Here is a 17,274-nt window from a genome sequence, read left to right as displayed (position 1 = left end):
TGCAAAGTTTGGTGAGTTTTCGTAAATGTTTAGGTACCCAAAATCGTGATCGTTTACGGAGAAGAAGAAGAAGAATAATAATAATAATCCGATCGAAAAACAATAGGGACCTCGCAGCGGTAGCTGCTCGGGCCCTAACTAGAGCTGCGAGCAGCTATAAAGGGCCCTCGCAGCCCGGGCCACGTTGGGGTACTTGCACGTTGGGGTACTTGCACGTTGGGGTACTGGCACGTTGGGGTACTGGCAAGTTTAGGTAAGGCACATTGGAAGCAGAATTTCTTTGAAAATGGCATGATAAACCTTGACATGTGGATTTTTTTTTTTTTTGTAAAAATACCGTTAAGTTGGTGTATTTTTTTTTATGCCTCTAGGGCTAGGTGGCGCTGTATATATAATGGAATGTTGTCATAGGGATACCTTCAAGCCTTGACTCTAAACATACATGTCAAGTGTGGGATTTTTTTGGAGCATGTACCGTGGAGTTATTAAGCATATCCTTCATTCACGATATTGCTTTTAATGTCCATTAGAGGCTATCAAAAATAAATAAAAAAGTACATGTTTGGATAAGTCTAATGCCAGTGAACATTTTGAGTGGTGGAAAGTAAAAGAATATTCATAAATGACTTAGTTATCACACTTAGAATGAGTTTACATTTTTTGTACAAAATACCGTATGTGGGGTATTTTTTTTTCATGCCTCAAGGGCGAGGTGGCGCTGCATATATAACTGAATGTTGTCATAGAGATACCTTCAGGCCTTGACGATAAACATACATGTCAAGTTTGGGATTTTTTGGAGCATGTATCGGGGAGTTATTAAGCATATCCTTTTTCAGTGCGAAACACAAATTTTGATGCCCCGCGCTCATCATATAGTATTTCCAAAAGTCAAGATTTTTCCGTCTGTTGTTGGCTCAGGTCTTGGCATGGTCCAGGTCAAGTCATTGGATAAACATGTAGGAGAAGTGGGCAAAAGTATGCCCCCTGAAAATGTGCAAAAATCGTCAAAAATGGGACATTCAAAAATTCGTACCTCACTTCCTGTTCATTTTAGCATATGGGTCCAAGAGACTTTTTTGTAGGTCTTTGGCTCCGTCATACACGTAAAAATTTTCGTAGATCTTGCTTAAACGTAGAATCGGGGCTGCTTCGTTAAAAATTTCTAGGGGGCGCTATTGAGTCATTTTTGTAAAAATAGTACAATCAACAATAAAATATTGTTCATTTTACCAGGCCAGATGTGTGTGCCAAGTTTCATGAGTTTCTGCGCATGTTTAGACCCTCAAAACTGGCGTTGTTTTCTTGGCGAACAGTGCTTAGCCACGCCCACAGCGATTCGCGAAAACTCACAAACTTCGTGTTGTGACATCATGAAGGCCGAAACCCTCATCTGAGCAAATATGAGGTTGGTCCAGTTAACGTGTTTGGAGAAAAATGTACAAGAAAATTCGTAAGAAAAAAAATTGCCACTAGGTGGCGCTATCAGTAAGATGAAATATAAGTTCGTAGATGTCTTAAGGGCTGGACTCTCATCAAATGTGTGAAATTTTGAGAAGATAGGATCATCTCGGTCAAGTTCATGCAGCTTTTATTGTCACGAAAAATTTTCGGACTTTGCGTCACCGTAGCGGCCACGCCCTTTGGCGAAAAGTTACAAAATTCGGTGTGGGGCATGATCAACATCTTAAGGCTTTTCTGACCAATTTTCAACTGGATCCCTTCAACGAGCTCGGCACAGTAGCTAAAAACGTAAAGTATGACATTTATTGTTACCACTAGGTGGCGCTATATGTATAACTGAATTTTATCATATAGATGCTTTCAGGCCGTGACTATTACGTTGCCTGAGAAGTTTGAGATTTTTTGGAGCTTGAACATGGGAGTTATCACACTTAGAATGAGTTGACATTTTTTGTACAAAATACCGTATGTGGGGTATTTTTTTTTCACGCCTGAAGGGCTAGGTGGCGCTGCATATATAACTGAATTTTGTCATAGAGATACCTTCAGGCTTTGACTATAAACATACATGTCAAGTTTGGGATTTTTTGGAGCATGTACCGGGGAGTTATTAAGCATATCCTTTTTCAGTGCGAAACACAAAATTTGATGCCCCGCCCTCATCATATAGTATTTCCAAAAGTCAAGATTTTTCTGCCTGTAGTTGGCTCAGGTCTTGACATGGTCCAGGTCAAGTCTAAAGTCAGTCGGATGAAATGTGTAGGAGAAGTGGGCAAAAGTATGCCCCCTGAAAATATGCAAAAATCGTCAAAAATGGGACATTCAAAAATTCATAGCTCACTTCCTGTTCATTTTAGCACATGGGTCCAAGAGACTTTTTTGTAGGTCTTGGACTCCCTCATACACCTAAAAATTTTCGTAGATCTTGCTTAAACGTACAATCGGGGCTGCTTCGTTAAAAATTTCTAGGGGGCGCTATTGAGTCATTTTTGTAAAAATAGGACAATACATGATAAAATATTGCTCATTTTGCCAGGCCAGATGTGTGTGCCAAGTTTCATGAGTTTCTGCGCATGTTTAGACCATCAAAACTAGCGTTGTTTTCTTGGCGAACAGTGCTTAGCCACGCCCACAGCGATTCGCGAAAACTCACAAACTTCGTGTTGTGACATCATGAAGGCCGAAACCCCACTCTGAGCAAATATGAGGTTGGTCCAGTTAACGTGTTTGGAGAAAAATGTACAAGAAAATTCGTAAGAAAAAAAATTGCCACTAGGTGGTGCTATCAGTTAGATGAAATGTAAGTTAGTAGATGTCTTTAGAGCTGGACTCTCATCAAATGTGTGAAATTTTGAGAAGATAGGATCATCTCGGTCAAGTTAATGCAGCTTTTATTGTCACGAAAAATCTTCAGACTTTGCGTCACCGTAGCGGCCACGCCCTTTGGCGAAAAGTTACAATATTCGGTGTGGGGCATCATCAACATCTTAAGGCTTTTCTGACCAAATTTCAACTGGATCCCTTCAACGAGCTCAGCACAGTAGCTAAAAACGTAAAGTATGACATTTATTGTAACCACTAGGTGGCGCTATATGTATAACTGAATTTTGTCATATAGATGTTTTCAGGCCGTGACTATTACGTTGCCTGAGAAGTTTGAGATTTTTTGGAGCTTGTACATGGGAGTTATTCAGCATTTGCTCTTTCTGGACAAATGAAATTTTAAAGGCAATATTTGATGCCCCGCCCCCGTCATATAGTATTTCGAAAAGGCAAGATTTTTTCCCCAGTTGTTCTCTCAGGTCTTGAGATGATAAATGCCAAGTTTGAAGTCAATTGGATGAAAAATGTTTGCAAAGGGGGAAAAAGCATGACCACAGTGAATGTGCCAAAATAGGCCAAAATTGGACATTAAAAAATTCATAGCTCACTTCCTGTACATTTTAGCTACATGGTCCCAATAGACTTTTTTGTGCGTCTCGGGGTGCTACACGTGCCTGCCAATTTTCGTTGCTCTAGCTCAAACGTGCCGGGCTTGGTTTTTATTTTTCTATGCTAGGGGGCGCTATAGAGTCGCGTTGTTATGACGACTTCATAATATCAAATTTTTCGCCGGGCCTGAGGAGTGTGCAAAGTTTGGTGAGTTTTCGTAAATGTTTAGGTACCCAAAATCGTGATCGTTTACGGAGAAGAAGAAGAAGAAGAAGAAGAATAATAATAATAATAATAATAATAATTTTTACAAAAACAATAGGGACCTCGCAGCGGTCGCTGCTCGGGCCCTAATAATAATAACTAGAGCTGCGAGCAGCTATAAAGGGCCCTCGCAGCCCGGGCCACGTTGGGGTCCTTGCACGTTGGGGTACTTGCACGTTGGGGTACTGGCACATTGGGGTACTGGCATATTGGAAGCAAAATTTCTTTGAAAATGGCATAATAAACGTTTACATGTAGAATATTTTTTTGCCAGTGTGTGTGTCAAGCTCAACGGGTTTTGGTGATTGTTAAGACCTGCAAAAATCAGCGTCCTTTTTTATTTTTAGGCAATGAGTTGCCCTGATTGGTATTTTTTTGTAAAAGTGTATATACACATCATCGCTCGTTGTACTCATTGCACAATGTTACTTTTATTGTCTAAAGGGGCAATCAAAAATGAATAAAACAAAATGGAAACGTACATACGTTTGGATCGGTGTGAAGCCAGTGAACAATTTGAGTGGTGGAAACTAAAAGAATATTCATAAATGACTTAGTTATCACACTTAGAATGAGTGTACATTTTTTGTACAAAATACCGTATGTGGGGTATTTTTTTTTCATTCCTCAAGGGCTAGGTGGCGCTGCATATATAACTGAATGTTGTCATAGAGATAACTTCAGGCCTTGACGATAAACATACATGTCAAGTTTGGGATTTTTTGGAGCATGTCCCGGGGAGTTATCAAGCATATCCTTTTACATTGCGAAACACAAATTTCGATGCCCCGCCCTCATCATATAGTATTTCGAAAAGTCAAAATTTTTCCCCCTGTCGTTGGCTCAGGTCTTGACATGGTCCAGGCCAAGTCTTAACTCAGTCGGATGAAACGTGTAGGAGAAGTGGGCAAAAGTCTGCCCCCTGTGAATGTGCAAAAATCGTCAAAAATGGGACATTCAAAAATTCGTAGCTCACTTCCTGTTCATTTTAGCATATGGGTACAAGAGACTTTTTTGTAGGTCTTGGGCTCCCTCATACACCTAAAAATATTCGGCGTTCTTGCTTAAACGTACAACCGGGGCTGCTTCGTTAAAAATTTCGAGGGGGCGCTATTGAGTCATTTTTGTAAAAATAGCACAATCAACAATAAAATATTGCTCATTTTACCAGGCCAGATGTGTGTGCCAAGTTTCAGGAGTTTCTGTGCATGTTTAGACTCTCAAAACTGGCGTTGTTTTCTTGGCGAACAGCGCTTAGCCACGCCTACAGCAATTCGCGAAAACTCACAAACTTCGTGTTGTGACATCATGAAGGCCGAAACCCTCATCTGAGCAATTATGAGGTAGGTCCAGTTAACGTGTTTGGAGAAAAAAGTAGAAGAAAATTCGTAAGAAAAAAAATTGCCACTAGGTGGCGCTATCAGTTAGATGAAATATAAGTCAGTAGATGTCTTTAGGGCTGGACTCTCATCAAATGTGTGAAATTTTGAGAAGATAGGATCATCTCAGTCAAGTTAATGCAGCTTTTATTTTCACGAAAAATCTTCAGACTTTGCGTCACCGTAGCGGCCACGCCCTTTGGCCAAAAGTTACAATATTCGGTGTGGGGCATGATCAACATCTTACGGCTTTTCTGACCAATTTTCAAATGGATCCCTTCAACAAGCTCAGAACAGTAGCTAAAAACGTAAAGTATGACATTTATTGTAACCACTAGGTGGCGCTATATGTATAACTGAATTTTATCATATAGATGTTTTCAGGCCGTGACTATTACGTTGCCTGAGAAGTTTGAGATTTTTTGGAGCTTGAACATGGGAGTTATTAAGCATTTGCTCTTTCTGGACAAATGAAATTTTAAAGGCAATATTTGATGCCCCGCCCCCGTCATATAGTATTTCAAAAAGGCAAGATGTTTTGCCCAGTTTTTCTCTCAGGTCTTGAGATGATAAATGCCAAGTTTGAAGTCAATTGGATGAAAAATGTTTGCAAAGGGGGAAAAAGCATGACCACAGTGAATGTGCCAAAATAGGCCAAAATTGGACATTAAAAAATTCATAGCTCACTTCCTGTACATTTTAGCTACATGGTCCCAATAGACTTTTTTGTGCGTCTCGGGGTGCTACACGTGCCTGCCAATTTTTGTTGCTCTAGCTCAAACGTGCCGGGCTTGGTTTTTATTTTTCTACGCTAGGGGGCGCTATCGAGTCGCATTGTTATGACGACTTAATAATATCAAATTTTTCGCCGGGCCTGAGGAGTGTGCAAAGTTCGGTGAGTTTTCGTGAATGTTTAGGTACCCAAAATCGCGATCGTTTGCGGAGAATAAAGAAGAAGAAGAAGAATAATAATAATAATAATAATAATAATAATAATAATAATAATAATAATTTTTACAAAAACAATAGGGACCTCGCAGCGGTCGCTGCTCGGGCCCTAATAATAATAATAATAATAATAATAATAATAATAATAATTTTTACAAAAACAATAGGGACCTCGCAGCGGTCGCTGCTCGGGCCCTAATAAATGATATATATAATCCAAGTTATATATATATATATACATATATACATACATACACACATATATATATATATATATACATATACACACATATACACAAGTGCACTTAACATATTCACATTTACCAAAAACATATATACATAAATTTACTAAACATATACCATAATACCTATCTAGATCATTTACACATACTCACATGTACATTTTTCATATTCTGGTCTGACATAGATAATTTTTTTGAACTTTACTTTTAAACATTTTTTTAAACTCCAGCATTGAGTCACAATTTTTCAGAGCAATTTCCAAATGATTCCACAGATCAACACCTTTTACAGATACACACCTTTGCTTAATATTTGTTCTTATTTTGGGTTTTTTGTACACACTTGTACCCCTTATATCATAAGGACTGTGTCTAATTTCAAATAACTTCTGAGTACTGTGGCAGAGTAAATTGTTATAAACTTTATACATTATTTGTGCTATTTTAAAATCCACCAAGTCATAAAATTTCATTGCATTTATTATAGGAGGCAGAGTAAACTTGACTAAAATTTTTATGTATAAATAGTTTTTCTTCTGATTTTTGTAAGTGGGTTTCTTGTAGGAGACAAATATCTGCCTTAAATTTTGAGAGATGGTCTAAAATTTTTATTCTTTTTGCCTGGGAGCGAGCGCCACACACATTCCAGGGGACCAGAACTAATTTCTGCATACAAGCAATATAGACTCAGTCTTATGTATACATCTATATGAGCTGCTTATTAATATTAACATATTGTAGGATAGCAAAAGAGTAATTAGGCAATTTATATAATTTATATAAAGAGAGAGATAACAAGTAGATAAGTATAATAGTGAAGAAACGAGGGGGGAAGTGAGTGTGAAGGAAATCTGTGGGGGATTCAACATAACAATACACCAGTAAATAGTGACCTAAGCGAGATTATTATTTTTATTATTCTATTTTTTTTATTTTTTTTAAGAATATATTTTTATATTATTATTATTATTATTATTATTCTACAGCATTAGCATGCTAAGATAACATTAACATTATGCTAACTTAGCACTAGCATGCTCACTTCCTGTTGATGTCAGGTCACTTCCTGTTGAAATCGGGTCACTTACTGTTGATATTAGGTCACTTCCTGTTGAAATTGGGTCACTTCCTGTTTATTTTAGGTCACTTCCTGTTGATATGGGGTTACTTCCTGTTAAAATCAAGTCACTTCCTGTTAAAATCAGGTCACTTCCTATTGAAATCGGGTCATTTCCTGTTGATTACAGGTCACTTCCTGTTGATATAGGTCACTTCCTGTTCAGGTCGGGGCATATCCTGGCAAGAATCACAGGCATATCTAATCAATTGGCCAAAATGGCCGCCGCCTTGGGGGGCCAGGTTGGCGAGAAACCTGGGAATATCATTTGTCTAAAATGGCCGCCAAGCATGGTAAGTTGGAAAATGGCCGCCGTGCGTGGTAAGTTAGGTGGTAAGATTGAAGAGCTCATGGCATGAATTGGTGAAATATATTGAAGTTGGAATGAAGTTAATCGGATGAAAAATATGGAAGTAAATATGAAATGTAGAATTGCCCGTGTAGAATGTGGGAAATAATCGGGTGTGAAATCGAGAATTGTGGGGAACGCGTGAATTTTGGAACTGAAAAGCTGGAAGAGCTCATGGCGTGAAATGGAATATATTGAAGTTGGAATGAAGTCAATCGGATAAATAATGTGGAAGTAAATGGAAAATGTAGAACATGGGGAATAATCGGGTGCAAAATCGAGAATTGTGGGTAACGCGTGAATTTTGGAACTGAAAAGCTGGAAGACCTCATGGCGTGAATTGATGGAATATATTGAAGTTGGAATGAAGTCAATCGGGTGAATAATGTGGAAGTAAATGGAAAATGTAGAATGTGGGAAATAATCGGGTGCAAAATCGAGAATTGTGGGTAAGGTGTAAATTTTGAAACTGAAATGCTGGAATAGCTCATCGCATGAATTGCTGGAATATATTGAAGCTGGAATTATGTGAATCGGATGAATGATGTGGAAGTAAATGGAAAATGTAGAATGTGGGAAATTATCGGGTGCGAAATCGGGAATTGTGCGTAACGGGTGAATTTTGAACCTGAAAAGCTGGAATAGCTCATGGCATGAATTGCTGGAATATGTTGAAGCTGGAATGATGTGAATCGGATGAATAATGTGGAAGTAAATGGAAAATGTAGAATGTGAGAAATAATCGGGTACGTAATCTGTTTAGTTTAGTTTATTCATTTTTTCCTTTCGGACACATTACAGTTTACATCAATCACATCACATCATTTGCAACATTGACATCCGAAAGAAGGGCTTTCAAGCAATTTCAGCACTCGATTCTGGTCAGGTAGCACCACTGGTTGCTAGCATGTTGTGGATCTGATGACTCCTGTGCGCTGCCCAGCCTCGCTCACCCAGCAGAGCGGCCCACGCCAGCTGCATTCCAGGAACCAGACCACCAACCCCCATTTTGCGTATTGACAGCAGATTCATTGGAGCCACAATACAGCCTTATCATGTAGCCTTGACTGTTACAACAAATGTCCAAACGGAATTCGAGCCAGACAATATTTAGATTCAAACGGGAACAGCAATACATGTTATCAATGCAGGTGTATAAACAAGAGTTAGCCTTGGCAAAGTCAGCAAATAATCATATACAACTCCAGCTTTGGGTAATTAGTGATGTTGTTGTTGTTGTGATATTGTGAATTACTGTTGTCTCTCAAGCGCAGCCAATTCCTCAGCTCCTTTCACGATTCGTGTTTTTAGTTGACCAGAGTTATCTTTAGTTTGAATAAAAATTCGGCAGTCTTTTGTCCACGTACTTTCGATAAGTCCATTCTTTCTCATTTGTCGTGCCTTTTTGGCGATGTCAGCATTTCGTTTGGTGAGGTTTTCGTTGATGTAGACATGTTTCCCACGAAGCTTGTGACGGTCTCTCAGAAGAGCAATCTTTTTCTTTCTGTCAACAAACCTGATCAGAACTGCCGGTGGTCGTGTCCCTCCAGTTGGAAGCGAAAAGCACATCTGAATATGCGCAGGATCAACAGTTAATCCCAAATCTCTGAGTTGAAGTGTCACTTGCTGTTCCACAGTCTCGTTCCCTGAATATTGGTCAGAATCTTCCGTGCTCGTGCTAGCCGCAGCTCTCAAAGGGCCACGGCGCGGCTTGATCTTGATACCGGTGACTATCACATCGTTGATACGAAGATTTTGTTCCAAATCATCCACTTTTTGTTCCAAGGCAACAATGCGTCGATCTTTTTCCTGTGTCTCTTTCTTCAATTGCTGTATTTCCTGAAGAAGTGGCTCAATGCTCTTCTTCATTTCAAGTAATTCGGCAACCATTCCACTGAGTTTTTTAAGAGAAGATTTTATCTCCTCAATCTCGTCGGCTCTTTTTCCGCCAGGCATTCTGCAACAATGTAGTTACAAATCCCAATGCAAAAATCAACAAGTAGTTAGATTCACGAGCGAGTGCAGGAGCAAGTACAGATGCGTCCTTCCTCAACAGATGCGTCCTTGAAGTTCTGGATTGTGGGTAAGGTGTGAATTTTTAACCTGAAAAGCTGGAATTGCTCATGGCATGAATTGCTGGAATATGTTGAAGCTGGAATGATGTGAATAGGGTGAAAAATGTGGAATTAAATGTGAAATGTAGAATCTCCCATTAAGAATAATGGGGAAAAAATCGGGTATGAAATCGGGAATTGGGGGTAAGGGGTGAATCGTAGGAATAATAAAAATACAAGCGCGCGTCACGTGAATTTTAGGAATCGTTTGAAATTGGAATGGAGTGAATCGGGTGAAAAATGTGGAAGTAGATAGCTCCCAAAAAAAGTGGTTGGAATAATAACTGAAACTAGAGCTGCGAGCAGCTATAAAGGGCCCTCGCAGCCCGGGCCACGTTGGGGTCCTTGCACGTTGGGGTACTTGCACTTTGGGGTACTGGCACGTTGGGGTACTGCCATATTGGAAGCAAAATTTCTTTGAAAATGGCATAATAAACCTTTACATGTAGAATATTTTTTTTGCCAGTGTGTGTGTCAAGCTCAACGGGTTTTGGTGATTGTTTAGACCTGCAAAAATCAGCGTCCTTTTTTATTTTTAGGCAATGAGTTGCCCTGATTGGTATTTTTTGTAAAAGTGTATATACACATCATCGCTCGTTGTACTCATTGCACAATGTTGCTTTTATTGTCCAAAGGGGCAATCAAAAATGAATAAAACAAAATGGAAACGTACATACGTTTGGATCGGTCTGAAACCAGTGAACAATTTGAGCGGTGGAAACTAAAAGAATATTCATAAATGACTTAGTTATCACATTTGAATGAGTTTACATTTTTTGTACAAAATACCGTATGTAGGGTATATATATTTTTTTTTATGCCTCAAGGGCTAGGTGGCGCTGTATTTATAACTGAATGTTGTCATAGAGATACCTTCAGACCTTCAGGCCTTGATTATAAGCATACATGTCAAGTGTGGGATTTTTTTGGGAGCATGTACCATGGAGTTATTAACTCTTTGACCGCCATAAACGTTTAAAGACGTTCAGTATAATCCTAGGATTGGCCGCCATAGACGTTAATTGACGTCTACTATGTTTTTTTATGGAAACGGGTGGAGGAAAGCCTTGGGCAGCTGTGCTCCAAGTATCAAGCCGATCGGGTTACTATAATGAGTATTCCTGGCCACTAGATGGCTGTGATGAGTATTTTGGACAAGATCGGGTAGGAGACAACAGTAGAAGAAGAGAGGCTGAGCTAGAGTGTTGAGGGGGAGAGAATGGCTAACTTGGCTAAGGGAGTCAAAAAGGCTACAGATGGCAATCAGCTCACGCTTGATCCTTATTTTCAAAGCTCAAAAGCATCGACCAGTGCTCAAGAGCACAGTGATGACGGGGTTAAGTCATAGTTGAAGCGGTGACGCGGCCGTTTCGACCACGTCCTAAGGCCCCACCGGCTAGCGATGCTAATAACGTCCTAAGGCCCCACCGGCTAGCGATGCTAACACCGGAGAAAAGTGGTGCACAACCGAGCACGTCTGCACAGATGACGTTTCATCGGACGATGACGACTACTATGGGTCCAATGCAAGACAGTCTTGGACAGTCTTCCAAAGAACGTGAAGGTAAGCGCTAACATGCTAAGAGATTGCTAGTAAGATTACTTTCCTAACTTTCTCGGGCGATCTGCTAGCAGCGTGTGTAAATGTGCTGATATACACTAAAACATCTATTACCTATACAAACGTGAATGTATATTTTATAGATCGTGCTCACAGCAACGTCCGACCGCTGGTTCTACGACAAAGAAAGGTAAAAAAAAAAAAACGTTTTCAATACACCGCAACAATAAAAGGAAAGTCTTTCGATAGTATTGTAATTGTATATGTTTCTTTCAGCTCCTACCCAAAGTGACCCTTCTCACATTGAGCAGAACAAAGGTAAAAAGAAAAAAAAAAAAGATTCTCCACAGCACTAATAAAATATTTGATGGTAAACGTCTTCTATAATTTACAGAATGTGCATCAACCAATACATCCAAGAAAAAAAGATAAACATGCACACACACACACACATTGCATCACAGTGCTCTAAAATAATATATGATATTGAAATGTATATTTGCAGATCCCAAAGATTCTGGCTGGCTTGAAGTTGATGAATTCGGCTGGCAGCCAACCATCTTCCCCTTTGCTGCAAAACCAGGACCAAGGGATGCTGCAGCAGAGCTGAATTCCCACCTGCCAGCTGACATCCTGGAGCTCTTCATCACGGATGAACTTCTCCAGCACATCGTTCATCATACCAACCTCTACGCAAATCAGTCCATGCAGAAGCAGACTGACAAAAACTGTGATGCAAATCCTGCTGCATCCCCCTAGCACGCACGGGATTACTCCACAATATATCACACAAAAAGCAAAATTGTGTCGTTGAAACATCCACACAATTGTAAATGGTAACACGTACACACACACCACACATGCGCAGTTGCGCACGTGTAAATAGTTTGCAAAGAGTTTTCCAAATTGTTTGTTCGGATTGCTACTGTTGCATGTAAATAAACTGTTATTTTGCAATCAAAAAACACTTTTTTATTGTTGGGTTAGTGTTTTATAGAAGTTTAGGTGTTTGTAGAATCCCTCATGCAAAAAAAAAAAGTGCCAAATTCACTAGAGTGCATGAAATAACATCGTTTCACAAAAAGCTTGATTTCTCCGTATTTTGGAAGAAAATAGAGGATTTGGGTGAAACGAAGCTGTTTTCTATTGTTGATTACTGAAGATCTGAATAAGGTAGAAACAAACTTTTTTTTTAGATGAAAGATGAGACTTCAATCTTTCATTTGGTAGTATCCGCGTTTCCATAGTCCTAACACAACATTTTCTGTGGAGCTTGAAAGATCGGTAAAATTCTGTAAATCAGCTGGCAGTATGGGGTTACCTTTTACGAAAATGGCTGGCAGTCAAAGAGTTAAGCATATCCTTCATTCACGATATTGCTTTTAATGTCCATAGAGGCTATCAAAAATAATTAAAAATATATACATGTTTGGATAAGTCTGATGCCAGTGAACATTTTGAGTGGTGGAAACTAAAAGAATATTCATAAATAACTTAGTTATCACACTTAGAATGAGCTTACATTTTTTGTACAAAATACCGTATGTGGGGTATTTTGTTTTTTTATATAAGCCTCAAGGGCTAGGTGGCGCTGTATTTATAACTGAATGTTGTCATAGAGATACCTTCAGGCCTTGAATATAAGCATACATGTCAAGTTTGGGATTTTTTGGAGCATGCACCGGGGAGTTATTAAGCATATCCTTTTTCATTGCGAAACGTGTTTACAATTTTTGTAAAAATACCGTAAGTGGGGTATTTTTTTTTCACGCCTCAAGGGCTAGGTGCCGCTGCATATATAACTGAATTTTGTCATAGAGATACCTTCAGGCCTTGACTCTTTACATACATGTCAAGTTTGGGATTTTTTTGAGCACTTACCGGGGAGTTATTAAGCATATCCTTTTTCATTGCGAAATACAAAATTTGATGCCCCGCCCTCATCATATAGTATTCCGAAAAGTTAAGATTTTTCCGCCCGTCGTTGGCTCAGGTCTTGACATGGTCCAGGTCAAGTCTGAAGTCAGTCGGATGAAACGTGTAGGAGAAGTGGGCAAAAGTATGCCCCCTGTAAATGTGCTAAAATCGTAAAAAATGGGACATTCAAAAATTCGTAGCTCACTTCCTGTTCATTTTAGCATATGGGTCCAAGAGACTTTTTTGTAGGTCTTGGGCTCCCTCATACACCTAAAAATTGCTGCTAGACCGTAATTGGTGCTCAATACTGTCTAAAACAGACTTGAAGTGGAATTTTGTCACTGGCATTAATTCATATGCTGCCAATCACACGAATATGGGGTATATATTGTAATGCCCCTACGTGTGATGAATGATGCACGCAGCCACTGATCCAATCTGATCGCTTTTAATCCAACAACAACAGCGGTAACAAACGGAATCAACACGAGTTACTGTTAGCCGCAACTCACGCTCACACACTCCCCACACAGACTCTCGAACTGAGCCCCAACTTCCTCAACTCCCCCCTCCGGTCTCTCTCACGTCACATCCTACTTAGTTGGCCCCGCCCTCAAATACGCACAACAATGAACAGACATTACAAGACATTACACTGCCTTCCCCTTTATGAAGCCCCTCGTCCCGAGGGGTAAACAAAAAAATCTTCCAATCGCCGCGGCTCCGTCTCCGGGGTCGGCCCTGGCCTGAACCGGGCCCATCTCCAGACGGCTGAACATTCTCGGGGACGACTGTGGAACGTGGATCTCCAGCCTGTCCCGAAACGTTGGGCGAAGCGGGGCCGCCTCAAAAGCAGGAACACCAATGCCCCGGTACGGAGCCAGCCTGTCCCCGATGCAGGGCAACCTGCCTGCCCCTAGGGGGAACTGTCACCCGATACACCACCTCCCCCACCTGCTCGAGAACCCTACAGGGTCCGTCCCAATGACTGTCAAACTTATTTCTTTTGGGTGTGTACACCCAAACCAGTTCACCGATCTGAAAGTTCCGCCCTTTACTCTGCACATCATAGTTCCTCTTTTGTCGCACGCCGGCCTTTTCCAGCTGGTCACAGGCGAATGCATGTGCTGCCTCCATCCGATCCTGCAGTTTCCGGGCGTACTCCAGCCCGGGCCGGTCCTCTGCACTGCCTGGTGGTCTCCCGAACGCCAACTCCGCTGGAGTCCGGATCTCGCGTCCCAGCATCAGCAGAGCAGGTGTGCAGCTGGTGGAGCTCTGCACGGCTGACCGATAAGCCATTAGCACCAGCGGGATGTGCTGGTCCCAATCACGCTGGTGTTTGGAGGTCAGGATAGCGAGCTGCTGCTGCATGGTGCGGTTGAATCGTTCCACCAAACCATCACTCTGCGGATGCAAGGGGGTGGTGCGTGTCTTCTGCATGTCCAAACGTTCACAAAGAGCTGCAAAAACTTTAGACTCAAAATTCCGGCCCTGGTCACTGTGGAGAATATCTGCAGTCCCGAACCTGCTGAACATGCCTTCCAGTAGCGCATCAGCTACTGTCTCCGCCTCCTGGTCAGGCAGTGCGTATGCCTCTGGCCACTTTGTGAAGTAGTCCATCGCACAGAGCACATACCGGTTCCCTCTGTCCGTCAGAGGAAAAGGACCCATAATGTCCACAGCAACCCTTTCCATGGGTGCACCAACCGCTTGTTGTTGAAGTGGTGCGTGCGACTGGTCTTGGGGCCCCTTGTAAACTGCACACTCATCGCACCGCCGACAGAAATCCTCCATATCACGTCGATGTTGGCCCCAATAGAACCCCTGGCGGAGCCGTCGGAGGGTTTTTGCGCTGCCGAAGTGTCCCGAGCCAGTGCCCCCGTGACATGCTCTCAACACCGCCTCTCTGAGAGTTCCGGGCACCACCACCTGCCATCTCTCTTCTCCGGTGGCTGGTTCTTTCCATGCACGCTGCAACACGCCGTCTTTTATGCGTAAGACAGCAAACTTGCTCCAAAGGCCCTTGGTGCCAACGGAAAGTCCCATCACGGCTTCCCAGGGTGGCCTCTTGCCACTCTGGACCCACTGTCGCACCTGTTTGAGATCGTGGTCATCTTCCTGCTTGGCAGCCCACTCTGAGACATCCACGGCTTCTAGAGTGCAGCATGAAGGTCTCCCCGCAGCCTCCTCTCCCCGCAGCTCCAACTCTGGCATCCCGCCGGTCACAATAGCTGCAGCCATCCAAAGCACATGGACGCCGAGAAAGAGCATCAGCATTGGTGTGTTGAGCCCCAACTCGATGCACCACAGTGAAATGGAATGCCTGCAGCTCCTCCAGCCACCGTGCAACTTGGCCTTCTGGTTCTTTGAATGACATCAACCACTGCAGTGCAGCGTGGTCTGTCCGGATGGTGAAGGGCACGCCACACAGGTAATATTTGAAATGGCGTGTGGCCAAGACAACTGCCAGCAGTTCACGTCTTGTGACGCAGTAGCACCGTTCACTCTTGTTGAAAATACGGCTAAAGTAGGCCACCACTCGCTCACCCTCCGGACCCACCTGCGAAAGCACCACCCCCATGCCGGCGTTGCTAGCGTCCGTGTCCAACACAAAAGACAATGCTGGGTCCGGCGGGGTGAGAACAGGAGCGTCCATGAGGGCCCTCTTTAGACTGGAGAACGCCCCCTCACAGGCTGGCGTCCACGTGAAGGATTGGTTAGCTTGAAGGAGGCGGAACAGGGGTGCTCCAATGCAAGAAAATCCCTTCACGAACCTCCTGTAGTACGAGGCCAGCCCGAGGAAGCTCTTCAGGTCCTTCTGGTCCCTCGGGACCGGCCAGTCTTTGATGGCGCTGATCTTCTCTTCCAGTGTGCTGATGCCTTCACCATTCACTCGGTGGCCCAGGAACTCCACCTCCCGCTGCATGAAGTGGCACTTTTCTGGTTGCAGTTTCAGTCCAGCCACTGCAATTCTCCCCAGCACCAGCTTCAGAGACTCTAGCGCGGCCGGGAAAGACCCACTGTGGACAAGGACGTCGTCCAAGTACACCAAACAACTTTGTCTTGGAATACCGGCCAGCACTGTGTCCATCAGTCGTTCAAATGTCCCTGGTGCATTGCACAGCCCAAAACTCATGACCTTAAACTGCCAGTGTCCTCTGGCTGTGCAGAACGCCGTCTTAGGTCTCGACTCAGCCGTGAGGGGGACCTGCCAGTAACCACTGCGCAGGTCAAGCGAGGAGAACCACGCAGACCCGGACACCAGGTCCAATGTGTCGTCGATCCGCGGAAGCGGGTAGCAGTCCTTCTTGGTCACCTTATTGAGCGGCCTGTAATCCACACAGAACCGGGGCCTGGAGCTTTTTTTTCTGGGTACCATGACCACGGCAGATGCCCAGGGACTGTTGGATGGCTCTATGATCCCTGCCTCTAGCATCGCACGGACCTCCTGGTCAGCGGCCTCCTGCTGGACCAAAGGTAGGCGTCGGGGGCGTACCTTGACTGGCCGCGCATTTCCAGTGTCAATGTGATGCTCCACCAGGTGGGTGAGACCCACTTCATTCTCAGTGAGGGCAAAAATGCTTTCAAAGTCCCACAGCACCTGCCACAGCTGTTCCTGCTGTACGACATCCAGGCCATCACAGTTCTTCTCCCAGATGGACCGAATCGCCCCCATCCGGCTCTCTGCTGGCCGGCCTGGGGTTACTGCAACTGACATGGTTGGGCTTGATGCCATCACTCCCCCCAGTGGTCTGTCCATCTCAGGGCGAGCGAACTATACCCAATCTACCGTCGGTTGTAGTGGGGTTGAGTGTGGCGCCCACACCGGCGGACTCGTCACTTCTGGATTTGCGGTTTTAATGGTCACCCCCTCAGCACCCTGCTGAGAGGCTGTAATCAGCTTCACATGCTGACCACTCAGCAGGATGAGCACCCCAGCTCCCAAGTCCACCACAATATTTGCAGCTTTCAAAAAGTCCCGACCTA

At 43.0% G+C, this 17,274-nt stretch overlaps 1 protein-coding gene across 2 annotated transcripts; it reads left to right on the top strand.

Annotated features, from left to right (window-relative positions):
• The first annotated feature begins 10,766 nt into the window (after window positions 1–10,766).
• Window positions 10,767–12,329, top strand: LOC144013206 (uncharacterized). Of its 2 annotated transcripts, none has more exons than XR_013282178.1 (4): window positions 10,767–11,373; window positions 11,514–11,560; window positions 11,647–11,688; window positions 11,765–11,880. XR_013282178.1 is itself a non-coding variant. In XM_077511809.1 (4 exons), the coding sequence occupies exons 1-4, from the start codon at window positions 11,247–11,249 to the stop codon at window positions 11,978–11,980; spliced, it is 321 nt and encodes a 106-aa protein (XP_077367935.1). In that variant the 5' UTR covers window positions 10,767–11,246; the 3' UTR covers window positions 11,981–12,329. The 2 variants fall into 2 exon arrangements, 1 of the variants encoding a protein (XP_077367935.1); XM_077511809.1 differs by having other exon boundaries at window positions 11,876–12,329.
• The last annotated feature ends 4,945 nt before the right edge of the window (window positions 12,330–17,274 follow it).

This window comes from Festucalex cinctus, chromosome 2 (genome assembly GCF_051991245.1).
Source record: "Festucalex cinctus isolate MCC-2025b chromosome 2, RoL_Fcin_1.0, whole genome shotgun sequence".
Lineage (NCBI taxonomy): Eukaryota > Metazoa > Chordata > Actinopteri > Syngnathiformes > Syngnathidae > Festucalex > Festucalex cinctus.
Note: the sequence above shows the minus strand (reverse complement) of the source record. Positions and strands in the feature narration are given on the sequence as shown.